The following is a 15,535-nucleotide window of genomic DNA, read 5'->3' on the forward strand; positions in this document are numbered from 1 at the left end:
ACATTTAAATATGTGAACTAAAGTGCAATCACATTTGTAAAGCAATGGCTTCTGGTTTTTTGAAATGTAAATAAACCAATCTACTGTGATAAAACAACAAAATTGCAATAACCGCATTAACCATCAAAGTGAAGTCTAACTGTAACTGTAGTCTTGAAACAAATCTGAAAAAGGAAAAGCATTGCAATAAAATAATGCAAAATGCTACCGCTATTTTTCTTCTTCGTGACAGGGGTTCGCTTTGGCCTGGGGAGTTAAGTTCAGCATTCACTTTGAAGATATCTGGCGCAGTCTAGCGTTGTGAATGGGTACAATGGCTAGACCCCGAATGTAAGATGACCCCCACTTTTTCAGTCTTATTTCAATGCTAAACCCACCGTCTTATATTCAGGCCAATACGGTATATATCGTCTGCTCATGGAGGTCTGCTTGCAGTTCCTTATAAATGCACTATCTACCTGTTGCAGGTCTCAAGCATATCCGCATAATCTTCCGTCATGTCAAAAACTCGGTGTGCCCCTCGAGCCTGGCATTTAAAGGAATGGGAGGAGCTGCTTTTATTTGCGGCGAAACAAATTGGCTGTGTTCACGTCGCAGACAGGACATTTTAATATTTGTGCCACACAGCATCGACTGGCACGGTTCTGCAAAACTTAGTCTAGCTCACTCCTATGCAGAGTTACATCTCACGCCAAAATTGCACTGGGCATGAAAATAGAACCCTACCAGTTTAACAGGGGAAAGCCATATAACGTTTTTAAATCGTGAGATTTCAATTCGTGACAAAGAAAAAACTGGCACGTGTGTGCTTACTGCTCTGTGGCGCATTGGAGATGATTCCAACAACACAACAGCACAGCACACCACACACAAAAAGACATGTCCACCCATAATCGTGAATATCCTCCCACAAAGCAGAATTCTGGCAAATACAGCACTGTTGAAAGATACTAAGAAGGAAAAAAAGTAGCAGAAAAAGAAATGGAATAAGCTAGGCTCAGTGTTTAGTTTAGATACATTGCTATATACATACTATATATAAAGATGAGATGGCTCATGCACACTGAGCCAATCTGAAACAATGTTGCCAGAGGGCAGCCATCTTGGGACAAAGCTGATCTATCACTCAAAACATTACAGTCAATAGAGCACAGACTTTAAATGACTGTAGATTGCTCAGCTAAACTGATTTTCATACGGATTCATATTCGACAAATATGAATCCTACTCCAGTTTGGCCCAATTATCAGTTTGTGTGGTTTCAGTTTTTCAAAGAGGACTGGGCCAGGTCATAAACAGATATACAAAGAAGTCATACTTATGTTCTCTGTAGTGGTAATTATACATGCGGACAACAAATGTAATGATTAAAAAAAGACTCAATGCATGCTTGGATTATCAGAATCCAGTTTGATGTTGGACAGGAGAAAAAACAACAAAACAAAACAATGATTATGTTTCAATGTCTGATCTGCTGTATACTGTATACTGTGTCTTGGAGATAATTCTGGGTGGAGAGAAGTGCTGGTGCTTGTGGAGGACCGGGGTGGGGGTGGGGGGGTCTGTCTGTTGAAGTCTGTAATTAAAGTTTTCATCGGGGAACGCCCATCCTTCACACACACACCCCCCACACACACACAGCCTCTCATAAACAATCACTCTGTAGAATATGGTTGCGTTAGCACAAATGTGAATCAACACAGCAAGTTTAAAAACAAGTTTGTTCATATTAAATATGTCGTGCTTAAGTCAAGAAAAAGACCCAGTACATGATGGGCCTAACTTGCCCTTCATATTTCATCCCTCAGTTTTTATACGAGCTGTATATTTTAAGCAGCCATTCATCATTGGCGCTTGACATCAAAGTGTGCGTGCTGTGTGTTTTTTCTGACACAAGGGAGTGACAAAGGCTGAACGGCTGACTGACGGCCTGCCTGACTTCCTCACTGTGCCAGTTGACTGCTTAGAATTCATTGGGTTCACTTGGCTGCTTTTTGAGTCAGTGACTGATGTATGATCAACAGCTCGTGTCTCCCCTCAGTGTTCACATTGTGCCATTGCAACGCATACCATCAGAGCCCTGCTCTCCAGGTCACACAAAAAGTATGTTCTTTTAGTTCTTTGCATTGGTCCACATCTAACAGCCAATATTATTGATTCTGCATTAAATCAATGTGCATTCGTTTCTTCGGGTGCAAGTTTTGCGAAAGTTGGGTTAATACTTTGTGGACACTGTGCAATAACATGCACACATTCACATGTTCACTAAGATGAACAAAAATCAGATGACTGGACAATTTCCCTTGTTCATTATGTTAATTACACTAGCGGTAAAAATTAGCAGTGATTTTTCAAACTAAGCAGATCAAGTCTGTTATAAAAATCAGTTCCTTTCGTCTTAGGTCGAGCCTTTCCTTGGCGATTTAGAGAGGGTTACACATGCCTTTTCTCTACCTGACTTGCTGATTGTAATGCCTCCGTCACAAATGCAACATTCTAATCTTTTTTTTCCAGATTAGATTTAGATTTCTTTCAACCTTCCCTCAATGCTGCCCCCCCCCCCTTTTTTTGTATGACGGGTACATCAATTTTATCATGTTTGTGTGTCTGCAGAACACTTCTCCAGCAACTCCAAAAACTCCAATCGCTTATTTCAGGGAAAGTTGTCCCGCGTGCTTGTAAAATGGCCTCAACTCAAACAGGGACGTGCCTCATGGTAAGTGTGGCGGCTTGCCTTGTATTCTTCTCTCGTCGATTTGGAATGTACATAAATGGCCAAACATTGTCTTGTTGTCTCTGTGCAGATGATGGCATTGTGCTTTGTCCTGGTGTTGGGCTCCTTTTCTCCTTGCCTCTCCCCCCTCTCCTTGGTCACTCACGCCTCTTCTTCCCCCGTGCATACTTCTTCTCCTCCCTCCCCCCAGTCAGAAGACCTGTACACCACCACTCAGGGTATGTTGCTTCTGTCAAGTGGTACTATCAAGAATTGTGGGTTGATAAGTAAGAGACTTGTGCAGGACTTTAATCGCTAAAGACTAAGCATCCTTTAGCACAATATTTAAACGGTCTGCACAGTTAGGAACGATTTTATTAGATTAATACAGTGGAATCTTTCAGGTTGAGATGATACAATTTGTATTTTTAACAATCAAATGACAATCAAGTGACAACAAGCTGTGTGTTTGTGTTGCAGTCCGCTCTCGCAGCCTTCTCTTCTTCGACAAAGGCTCTCCACTGGAGGAAACCCCTACAACGTTATTAGTGGAGAGGCTGCGGTCACAAAAACACATCCAGACAAGCCGCCACACATCTGATGTCCACAAAAAACAGACAAAGGCGCCCGAGTCGGACCACAGGTGTGATTATATCACTCCAAAGTGCTAAACATTGACCACCACTGACCATGACATCTACTTTGTCCTCCTCAGAGAAACTAAACCAAATGACAGTTCAGGATTCTTCTGACAGCTTAAACCGCCCTCCTGTCGCCAACTGGACCTCCCTCAAGTTTCAAGGTGGCCCCCCTCCTAGCCACCATGGCACATATTATATACAGAATATACGTACATACACATACTGTAGGTCTCTCATTGTCACGTGGAATTATTGACCTCATAGAGCGCACTCCTATGTATGCACACATTGACCTCCAGCGCTGATTTCTACTTCACCCCGTGCACTGTACTGGTGTCTTTAGTGTTGCTGCTAATGTTTCAAAGCAAACAAGACTCGTGTCCTCCTACACAGGAAGCCTTTCAAGTGCCTTCCACTTGGCCTTAAAGTATGATAGACTCAAGAGTGCAAATTTAACACTCACAAATTTAATGTCTTTATCAGACAGTTTGACACCTCACATCAATTCATTTATGGCTCTGAAAGGTCGGTTGTGAGGTCAAACTGCATTGCTACTTAACCAGAATTCACCCATTCACTTTACAACCACCCCAAAAATTTCTCATCTGTATTTTCCTATTGAAGAGTTCTAAGAGGAGGGCGGGAAACATGACAAAGTATTTTTATGAAATTAAAAATTGTGTGTATATAATATATATATATATATAGTTGCAGCATCAAAAATGAGCATATTTAAATTATGCAACAAAAATATGAAATGTACTATTTTAAAGTTTAGTTTATACATTATTGCCTCATTTTATTTTCTAAATAATGTTTTAAAAAGTATAAAAATGACAATATTGCTTCATAATATATTCCAAGCATAAAAAAGAGCATTTATTTTATGCAACAAAAAAAGGAAAGATGTGTTGACCATTGGGATTGTGTAAAGATTTAGATCATGTGTAAGTTCGTTTATTGCTCCGTGGCCATCCACCTTGGGGTTTGTGTCTTTTAGCTGTAATTATGTTTTATGTTTCACTGTCGTTCATCAAAAATAACCTTTTTTTTCCCCTTCAAATGCAAGCAACTGTGAAATCAGGGCAAAAGTAAACTTTGATTGACTCCACTTTACCACACACTGGGTTTAAAACATGTTGGCAATAAAGTAAAATGCTTGTGTGTGCGTATTTATTGCTGTTTGTAGAAAGTGTGTACATATCAAATTCCATTCCCAGATGTGAAAGACCACTACTATCTTCAAAAGAACTTAAAAAAAAAAGATCTTGTTCTATTCATGTGAAAAATTCAGTGCAGTATTGAGATGCCTTTAATCGACAATTGGGATAATCTGTCTCTGTATCCATCCGTTGTATTTGGTGTGATCTACCCACAAAATGCTATTTTGTCATGCTTGCAATGTCAACGTCAATGCATTTGTGTACATAAATGATGTGCCATTGTGAATGCGGGATTAGTGGATTGCAGTGTCATTGCCTGTGGAAATGCATTACAAAGTCTTTTAATGGGGGGGGTGGGATGGATGGCTGGAGGGAGGGTTTGGTCACTTTTTCCAAACCTGAACAACAAGGAAACTAAATTGTTTGGGAAAGCTGGGTCACAAATACTTGAGGAAGTAAATCAAGTAATGTTCACAGAAGATTCTTGTTGTTTTTGTACAGCGTGTTGCATGTTCCTTTATATATGCCTGTTATATTAGTGTAGTCAGTAGATTAGAAACCAGCAAAATATTAAAAATCTGCATCAGCATCACTGTCTCTTGACTTTCTTGGTTTAAATACAACTGTGTGATCTCGGCTTGTTCTTGAGCAAAGCCCTGCAGAGTTCAGGCACACATTAGCTGAAGTGTTTCAGGATGAGCTGTTTGCGAAGCTTCTCAGCCTGATCGTCACGGTCCTCGGGCCTCTGCTCCAGGGTTTCGGGTTGCTCCGGCGGGTCCGTCCTTTCCAGAGTCCAGGCGTCTAAACCTGACTGCAGGGAGGCGTTGTGGAGAACGCAACAAGCTAACACGATGGATGCACTCCTTTCTGGTGAGTACTGTGCAGAGCAGTGATGACGACAGTGGTTTAGTACGTGAACTGTTCTTTTTCTTTACGCAGTTAGAAGTGAAATACCTGCAAATACCCTTTGGTTCCATCCAAACATCTGAATCTAGTCTGGATGGCTCGAAACGTTCTATCCACAATCTCATGCGTGGCCGTGTGAGCGAGATTGTATCCAAACTCTGCAGGGGATTCAGGGCAATCCACCGGGGTCATCAACCACTTCCTTAGAGGATAACGGCTGTCACCTAATAATCAGAAGACGTTTGACTTTTTCACCATCAATGAACTAAATTTGTAGTTGTTACCTAGCCAAACAGTTCTCACCCAGCAAATAGCCCTCCTCAATTTCTTGCAGTTCTTTAAAAAGGGCAGATCTTTCCAGAACGTCGACGCCTTTGAGCCCACCGGGCCAGTGAGTTTCTGCGCTGAGTAGTAGGCCTCGGGCATCACAAACAAGCTGACACCCAGTGGAGTGAAAGCCCTTCTTGTTAACATAGGATGAGTCTTCGCTGTTCGGAGCCTTGATGGCGACCTGAACGCAGTCCAGTACTCCAAGAATGCCTGTTAATCCTGCCACCCTCTGGAACTCCTGGGAGGTCTGCTCTCGGATCACGGCCTCTCTGCACAAGAAACCATTCTTCATCGATATCGCGCTCGCAAGATAATCTTGATTATTTATTTACCTTTTCAACGTGATGAACTGAGGAGCTTTCTCAACCAGAGCTTTGGTCACATTGGAAACACATCTGGACATGGATGCTTGGCTGATTCCAATTGTATCTCCCATTGATGTCTGAAAAGAGCCCGACGTGTAGAACCCCAACGCGGCCAATACCTGGACCTCAGGACTGATGGCTCTGGATCTCTGTGTGCGTCTACAGAGGGACTAGTACACAAAAATAGCACAAAATATTGAGGTCGATCTGAGATAGAGCTGACAGTTAACCCTTGAAAGCGTGAGAGTTTACCTCTCTGAGTAACTCTACCAAGTACAGGATGAATTCTCTGGGGAAGCCAAACTGTGAGACGAGGAATTCGTCTGACACAGAGCCCACGTCAAAGCGGTCCAAGGTTTTGTGACCACGGCCGTGCAACAGTAAATCACAGTCCAAAATGGCTATTGAGATCGCCATGCTGTGTGTGATAAATAACAACAAATTACTGCACTTGACTACAACTATCGTACTAATAGTACTAATTAACGTTTTTCTTCGAACTCCAAGCATTGTTTGGTTTGGCTGTTTATATAAATCTATATAATCCACATAAATAAATGTTATCTAAACATCTTCGTTGAATGAAATGCTAACATTAGTGTTTATGCGAATCAATTGAAACCAACGTGCTAAATCCCCATGCTACATTTCTAAGTCATATGTGTAAACAAGCTCATTATAAGCCTACGATAAATAAATACAATGTCTGAAATAATGAAACGCAATGCACAAACAATAAAACTGCATTTAAAAAAAAGAAAAATCGGTTTACCGTCCGTCTCAGCCAACTAAGTCTAAGGACAAAAAGTGCCTTACCACACTACTTCTTAGATTCGTCAAAAATGGAAAAAAATAAAATACAAAAATAAAAGCAAATGAAAACGCTCGAGTCCACCCAAAATGTTTTAGAATGTCGTAGATTAACAAGCCTGAATGTATTTATTTTTTAATATACTACACATACAAATTCGCGAAAGTGCTATTGTGAAACATTTGCTATCTAAACACGTCGACATGGGGAAGATAAACACAAATGTGGCACAGCCGCTGTTGACGTTGTTTACATCAGAATTGGTCTTATTCGCGATTCTGGACAACTGAATCGAGAGTCCTATTTATTGAGCTGATTTGTTTCTCATCAAAGCCGCGTTGCTAAAGGAAAACTTCATGTAGGTTTGCTTTTTGTGATGGGTTTAAAGTGCGCGACGTCCAGCTAGCTTGATGGCCAGCCTGGCATTAGCCGTGTACTAATGATTCATCAGTTCCGATGGAGAACCTATTCATCTATTGGCGTCTTGCTAGCGTCTACATTTTATAGTGTCCATTGCAAAGTGCTCGTCAATGGATTAAAATTACGATTGATCTTTGTACAGTAGCTCAATGGATATTCTAATAGCGACGTAAAGGCCGCATTGGCTTTCACTCTGCGTATCTGCCGTAATATAACAATGATCAATCCAAGGCTTTAATATGGTAATGGAGTTTTAGTTAGTGTCGTACTAAATATTTCAATGTGTAGAATTTTGGAAGCTGTGTATGTGTGGTTTTTACGAATGCAAGGTAGGTATTTCGCTTCATATTCAATGGGGAAAGTGTATATCTGTAGCTGTATGTTTTTTATTCCAGCTACAGTTCTGCATATTCGTTTAGGACAGTACTGTATTTTTAACAGGGTGATGGATGGATGTTAGTTGCTGTCATTTATGATTTTTCTTATACACACAAACAGCTTCAATATACTGTATGCTCATGCTCGATTGTAGGGTGGTAACAACATGGACAGTGACCTGAGTACCCAGGATAAAAAAGACTTGGATAAGTTCATTAAGTTCTTTGCCTTAAAGGTGAGACGATGCTTTATGATATATTCGAGTCACGTTATTATTAACTATAAAAATAAATAGTACTTTTCGTGTTCAATAACCGTTTGATTGTATCGTTGGTGTATTGTAGACTGTTCAGGTGATAGTCCAGGCTCGCCTTGGTGAGAAGATATGTACTCGCTCGTCTCCGTCCCCCACTGGCTCTGACTGGGTAAAACAATTTTTTTTCAAGGGCATTCATTTCTTACTGCGCTGTGTGCAAGAGTATGACACACAATGTGCAAGGATCCTTGTTATTTATAGTTTTTGTGACATCCACACTTATCTTTTTCACTTTAAGTGTGATTGGAATTTATTTATGTTCATTTGTTTTATTTTGTAGTTCAACTTAGCAATCAAAGACATCCCAGAAGTGACCCATGAAGCAAAGAAAATTTTGGCTGGCCAGCTTCCAGGCGTAGGACACTCAATGTGCGTGGAGATCTCTCTGAAGACTTCGGAGGTAAAACTCTATTTTTTTAAATGCTTTTATTTAAAGCTAAAAGGTTTTTGATATAGCTTTTCTGATATCCAACATTATTTGTACCAGTGCTAATCTTTACTCACTCACTGTAAATACCAAACCAAATCGAACCCCAAAATGCATCTGCCTCTCTTTCATCCAGGGGGACTCGATGGAGTTAGAGACTTGGTGCCTAGAGATTAATGAAAAGTAAGATGTTGGTCTTTTCTTACAAATGTAGAGTTTCTCAAACATGGTGATTCATAACGGCATGTTATGATGGAAATGTCATTTTTCAGAATACACAATGAAAATCAAAGTACAACTTGTACAGATTAGAAAGTCCCTACGCTCTGCTTCTGTCATATGCCCAGATGTTTGCAGATGAGTTTTTTTTTTTCTTTTCTTCTCCATTTCAAAGTAACTCATTGTTGCAGAGCTGCCAACTGTCCCTAAATCAGGATGCATGATATTTATCGGATCCATAATTCAACGGTCGACGATAATTTACCATCGGCTGGATAATGCAAACATGGTTGATATGTAGGCCGATATTGAAAGCCGCAACAAATAAGTACACTAATGTCCAACCAGCCAAAGTCTCCTCGACTCTAAACACAGTATTTATTATTATTATTTAAACTTGGGCAACAGCTTAGGGCAAATATCTTTTGAACCAATATATTAAAGACAACCAAAATATCTCAACGAGCTGATCAAATCATTTTCCAAAGGTTTTCTCGATAAGAGTCTATCATCCATCCATCCATTTTCTATACTGCTTATCCCCACGGGGGTCGCGGGCGTACTGGAGCCTATCCCAGCAGTCATCGGGCAGTAAGCGGGGGACACCCTGAACCGGTTGCCCGACGATCGCAGGGCACACAGAGACGAACATTCGCACTCGCACTCACACCTAGGGGCAATTTGGAGTGCTCAATTGTTCTACCAAGCATGTTTTTTTTTTTTGGGATGTGGGAGGAAACCGGAGTGCCGGGAGAAAACATGCAAACTCCACACAGGGAGCGTCGGAGGAGGAATCTGCTTGGGATCATTTTCTTTAGGGCCGGACCAATTAATCGTTTTGCCGATTATAGCTCTTAAAATAATAAGTGCTGAAACATAAGTCAACATGTTTTTATTTTGTAGGTGTGATAAGGACATAAAAGTGTCGTATACTGTTTACGACCGTCTGTCTGTCCTTCTGAAATCTCTGCTGGCTGTCACTAGAGTAACGCCTGCCTACAAACTGTCTAGAAAGCAGGGACATGACTATGTCATATTATACAGGTGAGTTAGACCAGTTTCTCATCACTCCAACGTTCCGTCTGCTCATTGTATGTGCCTCCTTTGTCTAGGATCTATTTTGGAGAAGTTCAGATGAGAGGATTAGGAGAAGGTAGTTATTATTTTATTGTATTAGAATTATTCCCACCATAAGTCAAACAATATGAATGTTTTTTACCTCTCTAAAACATTCATCAATAGCTTTCAGTCAAGTGTTTGTTTCCCATTTTTGAAGGTTTCCAGACGGTGCGTGTTGGTGTTGTGGGAACCCCCGTTGGCACTGTCACACTTTCTTGTGCCTATCGCACAAACCTGGCTTTAATGTCCAACAGGTAGGTAACATTTGCTCGGCCGTTTGACATGTCATAATGTAGTGTGTAGTTCATAGAATGTCCAGTGATTTTTTTTTTTTTTTATTAAACAAAAATTTGCAGACAATTTGAGCGATCTGCGCCTATCATGGGGATTATTGTGGACCACTTTGTGGACCCTCCCTGTGGCAGCCAGCGACCTGCAAATATGGGTCAGCCCTGCAACTACAGGTACCCAGTACACAAGTAAGAAGGACTTCAATTTTTTTTATTCCCAACCTTGCATGGTTGAAGCATTAGGTTCTCAAAAAATCTTATACCACTCCACCAAAAGAATGGCCAGCAAAAGTATAGTGCCCAGAGCTAATGCTCATGTCTTTTTTTAATTTACTCACTGCTTAGTCAGGGTAAAATCTGGACCTGTTTGGTTAAACACAAAGCTGATACTTGCAAGAGTTGAAGAAGTGTCTTGTTCTTCAGACATTAAATAAAACCAGAGTTGCCAACAATTACAGAACTTCCATAATTTATTATGGAAATGACTGGACGCTCATGCGTTTTGTCTGCAATACTAATTGTTAGGGATATTTAAAAAATAATTTTCAGTCAAATCGCTGAAACAGGTTGAAAACAATCAAAAGAAAAAGAATCAGGGTTGCGCTTTGCGAGTCCTTGCACATGCGCTGTGGGAGCAAGCAGGCGACTGTAGAAAAAGAAAAAGCCGAAGACGTAGAAGAAGCCAAAACAGAAAAAAAAAAGTTAGATAACTCCTAACGACTTGACTCTGCCCCGATCGTGGCTCGTTTTAATAGATTATTGATTGATTGATCGATTGACTCAGATCAGCGGCATCAAACAAGGGCGCTTGCACAAAATGATGCTTTATTGGCAAATCGTTTTGTCCATTGACACTCAGACAACAATTGTGTGCCAACAATTTTATCCATCACAGAGGTGTCAACAAATTTACAACAAATCAATTATCAAAGGTTTTAAAAATAAGTAATTAATTCTGATTTCTTTAATCATTTGTGAAAGCAGGTTGACATTTCCAAACATCTACTTTTACTTTGGAAAACAATGACAATCAATCCCTTATGTTACTTAGCTTAATTATTGTTGTTGACTAACTAAAATAAGATTCAATTATTCAAATAATTGATAAATTAGCAATTCAGACTCGTGGCGTCAGAATCAGCTTTATTGGCCAAGTTTGTGCATGCCAAACAAGGAATTTGACTCTGGTTGATCTCAGCCTCTGTACAACATTTAAGGGACTAACAACATTCAGGTGACTAACAACATTTAAGTAGCAAGAACAGGATATTATTGCCCAGTGATACCAATACCAGAATTTCAGTAGTCTGTACCAATACCTGTGATTTACCACGATTCTGGATACTAGTTCGGTACCACGGTAAAAAACAACAAAATCCACTTACTTTTAAAATCACTCATTTATTTAAAACTGCTTAAACCATATAGTAAACTTTATACATTAAAAAAGAGCAGCAGTGGCATGGAGCCTTCAAGTCACACATGTATGAAAACAAGCAAGACTGATCATAAATCAGCAGCAGTGGCATGGAGCCTCTCAAGCATTTTTTGCACGTTGGCTTATTCAAATCTATTATTGCTCCGGTTTAGGGTGATCAGACGTCCTCTTTTTACCCGGACATGCCCTACTTTTGAGACCTGAAAAAATGTCGAGGGGGATTTTCAAAAATGTCCGGGATTTATTTCTTTGACTGCCGCCGGCCACTTCAGCACTGTCACCAACAGCTAACAACTTGCGCAACTAACTTTTTCTTCACAGAGCAACAGACGACGACAATGGTGAAGCATTTGCAGGAGTTCAGGATTCTCAGGAAGTTTGCACTACATCCTTCTCCACTTCCCCCCCATCTCAGGTAATGCCCCCTTTTCCTTAGCAAAAGACTATAAACCGCAACTTTTTTCTGCTTTCTTTAACTTCTGCAGTTTACTTGAAGTTTTTTTTTCTTATCCCAAAACCTATTAGGAAGTCACCCATTAGCTCAATTCCGATCTTATTTCTTAATCTCATTTGCGGCCTGTTTCTTTTCTTTTTTTTAAATTTTTAAATATGTATCGACAATTGCAATGCAACACGCTCAAAAGATTGGATTTTACGCGACTCTTTCTTTACCTCCTTGCATGTTTTTCTATTCTCTTCCCTCTTTTCTTCCTGCCACTGGACCGCTTTTCAGTGCTTCTGTACACTGAGTCCTTCTCCTTCGAAACTGTCCAAGGCACTTCCTCTGGACAATCCACAGTTTCCACTGGTTCCCGGTCTCGTCACTCATCCTGTGAGTCTTCACTGGCACATCTTTTTGTTTTGTTTTTAATTGCAGTCTGCTTACAGTCTTGCTTTCATTGATCTTGCCCTTTTTCTATCCCTATTACTAACAGGCTCAATCAATCTACACTGAATTTGCTAAAGATGATCCATGCATCTGTTCTCCTTTTTTGTCTGCACATGTAGCTGCTATCCTACCAGCCTCCTGTTCTAGCAGGAACTCCTGAGCTTTGCCACACTGCTGCCAATCCAAGCCAGGTAATAATCAGACTGGTAAAAGAGCATGCGAGGAACAAATGCCTGCAGGTGCATATTGGGCGATGTTGGAGTTCATGGTCAACACCAAATGCATGCACTCCAGACGCTGCATGCTGGGAAGGAGGACGGGGTGTTGCATCCAGCGCAGCCCTATCATGGCACCGAAGCTCATCTGACAGTGGAGCACATGCCCAATATACCTGGCAGCCGGTAATTGTACCTCGACGTCATTTCACAAAAGAAACGAGTCGATGATGTGAATCTGTGGTACTCTGATTTCACGTATGGCCTCCCTTCCCAGTGGCGACAATGACATTTTGTCCCACAGCGGAGAGGGAAGGAGGAGCACCTCTCCCTCTGACCCAGTCGAGACTCTTAATGCCTTGACGAGGAAAGTTGGAGCTTTTGTCAATAAACCCAATGCACGGGTAAGGAAAAAATGCATGTTTATACATAATGATCCAGCAGTGCATATAGAGTCAACACGCTTATTTTCAAATGTCAGGTTTTTGTGATAATAAATCCTTTGAAAAAAAGATTTCCACCATTGTCATGTAATGTTTAAACTTTAACTGAAAAAAGTTGTGTTCAAGTTTTTTAACAATGCATATGATTGTTGATGAATGAACATGCAGCGTATGTTCTTGTAGTTTTTTTTTTTGTTTATCTCAGTGGCATGACTTTCCCTGGTGTGTTTTTAGCTCTCAGCCACAATGGACCTGCCATTTGCTGCGTTTGCTCCCAGAGGCCTAGACTCTGAGGACAATGATCCAATGGTAAGTGTGGATGCCATGGGTTCAGTGAGCATTGGCCCGTTTCTGAGAATCACACTGTCTGTGTGTGTGTGTGTGTGTGTGTGTGTGTGTGTGTGTGTGTGTGTGTGTGTGTGTGTGTGTGTGTGTGTGTGTGTGTGTGTGTGTGTGTGTGTGTGTGTGTGTGTGTGTGTGTGTGTGCGCGCGTGCGCGCGTGCGTGCGTGCGCGTGCGCGTGCGTGTGCGTGTGTGTGCGTGTGTGTGCGCGCGTGTGTGTGTGCGCGTGCGTGCGCGTGTGTGTGCGCGCGTGTGTGTGCGCGTGCGCGCGCGCGTGTGTGTGCGCGTGCGTGTGTGCGTGCGCGCGCGTGCGCGTGTGTGTGTGTGTGTGTGTGTGTGTGTGTGTGTGCGCGCGTGTGCGCGCGTGCGTGACAGGTACATCCTCCAGACTCTCCTTCCTGCATGTCCCCTCTGCAGGCCAGCCTTCACTCGCAAGGCTCAGACGGCTCGGGGCAGCAGGATGACTTTGTCATGGTTGATTTTGTACGTTCGTCATATCAACTCTTTGAGGACCACTGCATTCTCATCTGACCCAATATTTCATGTTTTTAGCGGCCAGCTTTCTCTAAAGACGACTTGTTGCCGATGGATTTAGGAACATTCTACAGGGAATTTCAGAACCCTCCCCAACTGGCCAGCCTCTCGCTTCACATCAGTTCCCAGTCGATGGCTGATGATCTCGTAGTATGATTTATTTTTTCAACCTTTAGATGACAAAATGAAGCCGTGTAAGTTGCCTCTAACAGTGTATGTACTATGCCTGCAGGATTCGCTGCCAGAGAAACTGGCCATCTACGAAAGAAACATTGACGAGTTTGACGCCTTTGTGGATATGCTCCAATAGAGAATGACAGCAAGCGAGGAGTCACCTTTATCAGTTAGTTTCCTGATGTTTTTCATCCCAATGCCACTTGTGTCCCAGCTTGTACAAAACATTCACTGTAAATACAACTTCTGAGACTGACACGCACTTGGATCCTGCTTAAAATGTTCATAATGACATAAAACACTGAACTTGTCACTTTAAACAAGCATCCATGCAATAAAAGCATGTCACTTAAATGTTCACAGTGAAAATCAGGGATGCAACCTGCTAGAATTACCTTGAGAATGCATTTAGCCTAACACAGTAACTAGCTGCTTAATGCATTTAGAGACAGTGTGTAGAATTTGTCCACCTGTTTGAAGAACCAATTTCATTCTTTGGCTTTTGACTGACTTATTGGTTAATTATTGTTTGGATTTACTGTTTTCACCATCTTTGTGATTGTCCCATTGCTTCGCATGTTTATAGCTGCAGCCATTGTAAAATGCAAATATAGATATGCCCATGGTTAAAGGGGCAAAAGGAACATTGTGATAAAACATTTTTTGCCATCTTATTTAAATAGATTTTTTTTTTTAAATGAACATTGACAAATCAAAATGTTGTCTACACACTGTCTCTTAATTGTAAAGTAGAGGTGATTGTTCTAGCTCCAAGTTGGTCTGAGGATTTCAATCAAGTGTCTACACTTTCCCCAGTAGTGTTGTTCAGATAAATCTACTCAAACTCACACGGCTTGCATCAACCTTAAAATGCATGTTGTAAGCAATCTGTTTTCATTGTAATGAAGCATGGCATAACACCCTACAACATCTTAAAGGTGAAGTCATTTTCTTAATATGTTCTATGGACCTCCACTAGTATTAAACAGCTTTCTGAATGTTTTGTTGGTTGCGCATAAAGCAATAAAATCCTGTTTTTAACCATCTCAGGGGGCTGCCATTTTGCCACTTGCTGTCAACTGAAGGTGACATCAGTATCTCAGTGCTGAGGTAATAACCCTTTAGCTCATCTGATTTAGGGGTTTGGTCATGTGATGTATTCCCAAAAATTAATTTATTCCTCTCAAATTGTACCACTTTCAACCTCAAGACATTCCAGGCGAAGGTTAAGTTTTGTTGTTGCTTGAAACACATTCAGCAAACCTGACTTGATAACAGTATATATTAAAGCAGTCAGTAATAATTATATTTCATAAAGTTTTGTCAAATAATTTGTGATGGATTAATAAATCTTTTAATTTCTTCCATGAACCATTTTTTTCTTTTATTCAAGATGGGACTGT

General features: G+C 41.0%; 3 protein-coding genes across 8 annotated transcripts in view; 2 read left to right on the plus strand and 1 right to left on the minus strand.

Annotated features, from left to right (window-relative positions):
- Positions 1-5,106, plus strand: part of creb3l1 (cAMP responsive element binding protein 3-like 1) — a 26,257-nt gene extending 21,151 nt beyond the window's left edge. The window contains exons 10-13 of the mRNA XM_037245050.1: positions 2,614-2,716; positions 2,805-2,952; positions 3,194-3,356; positions 3,429-5,106. Of these exons, the coding sequence (XP_037100945.1) occupies positions 2,614-2,716; positions 2,805-2,952; positions 3,194-3,356; positions 3,429-3,465 (451 nt within the window). The 3' untranslated portion in view covers positions 3,466-5,106. The remainder of the gene's footprint in view (positions 1-2,613; positions 2,717-2,804; positions 2,953-3,193; positions 3,357-3,428) is intronic.
- harbi1 (harbinger transposase derived 1) lies at positions 4,625-6,940 on the minus strand. Its single transcript, XM_037245062.1, has 6 exons — positions 6,891-6,940; positions 6,371-6,536; positions 6,086-6,288; positions 5,727-6,022; positions 5,472-5,647; positions 4,625-5,394 (listed from the first exon to the last, which is right to left on the minus strand). The coding sequence occupies exons 2-6, from the start codon at positions 6,533-6,535 to the stop codon at positions 5,194-5,196; spliced, it is 1,041 nt and encodes a 346-aa protein (XP_037100957.1). The 5' UTR covers position 6,536; positions 6,891-6,940; the 3' UTR covers positions 4,625-5,193.
- A 161-nt stretch (positions 6,941-7,101) lies between these two features.
- Positions 7,102-15,178, plus strand: atg13 (ATG13 autophagy related 13 homolog (S. cerevisiae)). Of its 6 annotated transcripts, none has more exons than XM_037244994.1 (18): positions 7,102-7,287; positions 7,882-7,962; positions 8,072-8,152; positions 8,324-8,443; positions 8,607-8,653; positions 9,593-9,733; positions 9,802-9,842; positions 9,966-10,062; positions 10,165-10,287; positions 11,858-11,951; positions 12,270-12,368; positions 12,545-12,616; positions 12,720-12,826; positions 12,918-13,044; positions 13,318-13,392; positions 13,800-13,907; positions 13,977-14,108; positions 14,191-15,178. In XM_037244994.1, the coding sequence occupies exons 2-18, from the start codon at positions 7,894-7,896 to the stop codon at positions 14,266-14,268; spliced, it is 1,611 nt and encodes a 536-aa protein (XP_037100889.1). In that variant the 5' UTR covers positions 7,102-7,287; positions 7,882-7,893; the 3' UTR covers positions 14,269-15,178. The 6 variants fall into 6 exon arrangements, with proteins under 6 accessions (XP_037100889.1, XP_037100907.1, XP_037100915.1 ...); XM_037245012.1 differs by having other exon boundaries at positions 12,945-13,044; XM_037245020.1 differs by having other exon boundaries at positions 12,948-13,044.
- The last annotated feature ends 357 nt before the right edge of the window (positions 15,179-15,535 follow it).

This window comes from Syngnathus acus, chromosome 2 (assembly GCF_901709675.1).
Source record: "Syngnathus acus chromosome 2, fSynAcu1.2, whole genome shotgun sequence".
Taxonomy (NCBI): Eukaryota; Metazoa; Chordata; class Actinopteri; order Syngnathiformes; family Syngnathidae; genus Syngnathus; species Syngnathus acus.

Coding starts and splice junctions, on each gene's coding strand:
- harbi1 (XM_037245062.1), bottom strand. CDS start 6,535: ATGGCGATCTCAATAGCCATTTTGGACTGTGATTTACTGTTGCACGGC. Junction 6,289..6,370: donor TGGTAGAGTTACTCAGAGAG/GTAAACTCTCAC, acceptor TTTGTGTACTAG/TCCCTCTGTAGACGCACACA. Junction 5,395..5,471: donor GAACCAAAGGGTATTTGCAG/GTATTTCACTTC, acceptor TGCTCTGCACAG/TACTCACCAGAAAGGAGTGC.
- atg13 (XM_037244994.1), top strand. CDS start 7,894: ATGGACAGTGACCTGAGTACCCAGGATAAAAAAGACTTGGATAAGTTC. Junction 7,963..8,071: donor TTAAGTTCTTTGCCTTAAAG/GTGAGACGATGC, acceptor GGTGTATTGTAG/ACTGTTCAGGTGATAGTCCA. Junction 10,063..10,164: donor CTGGCTTTAATGTCCAACAG/GTAGGTAACATT, acceptor AAAAATTTGCAG/ACAATTTGAGCGATCTGCGC.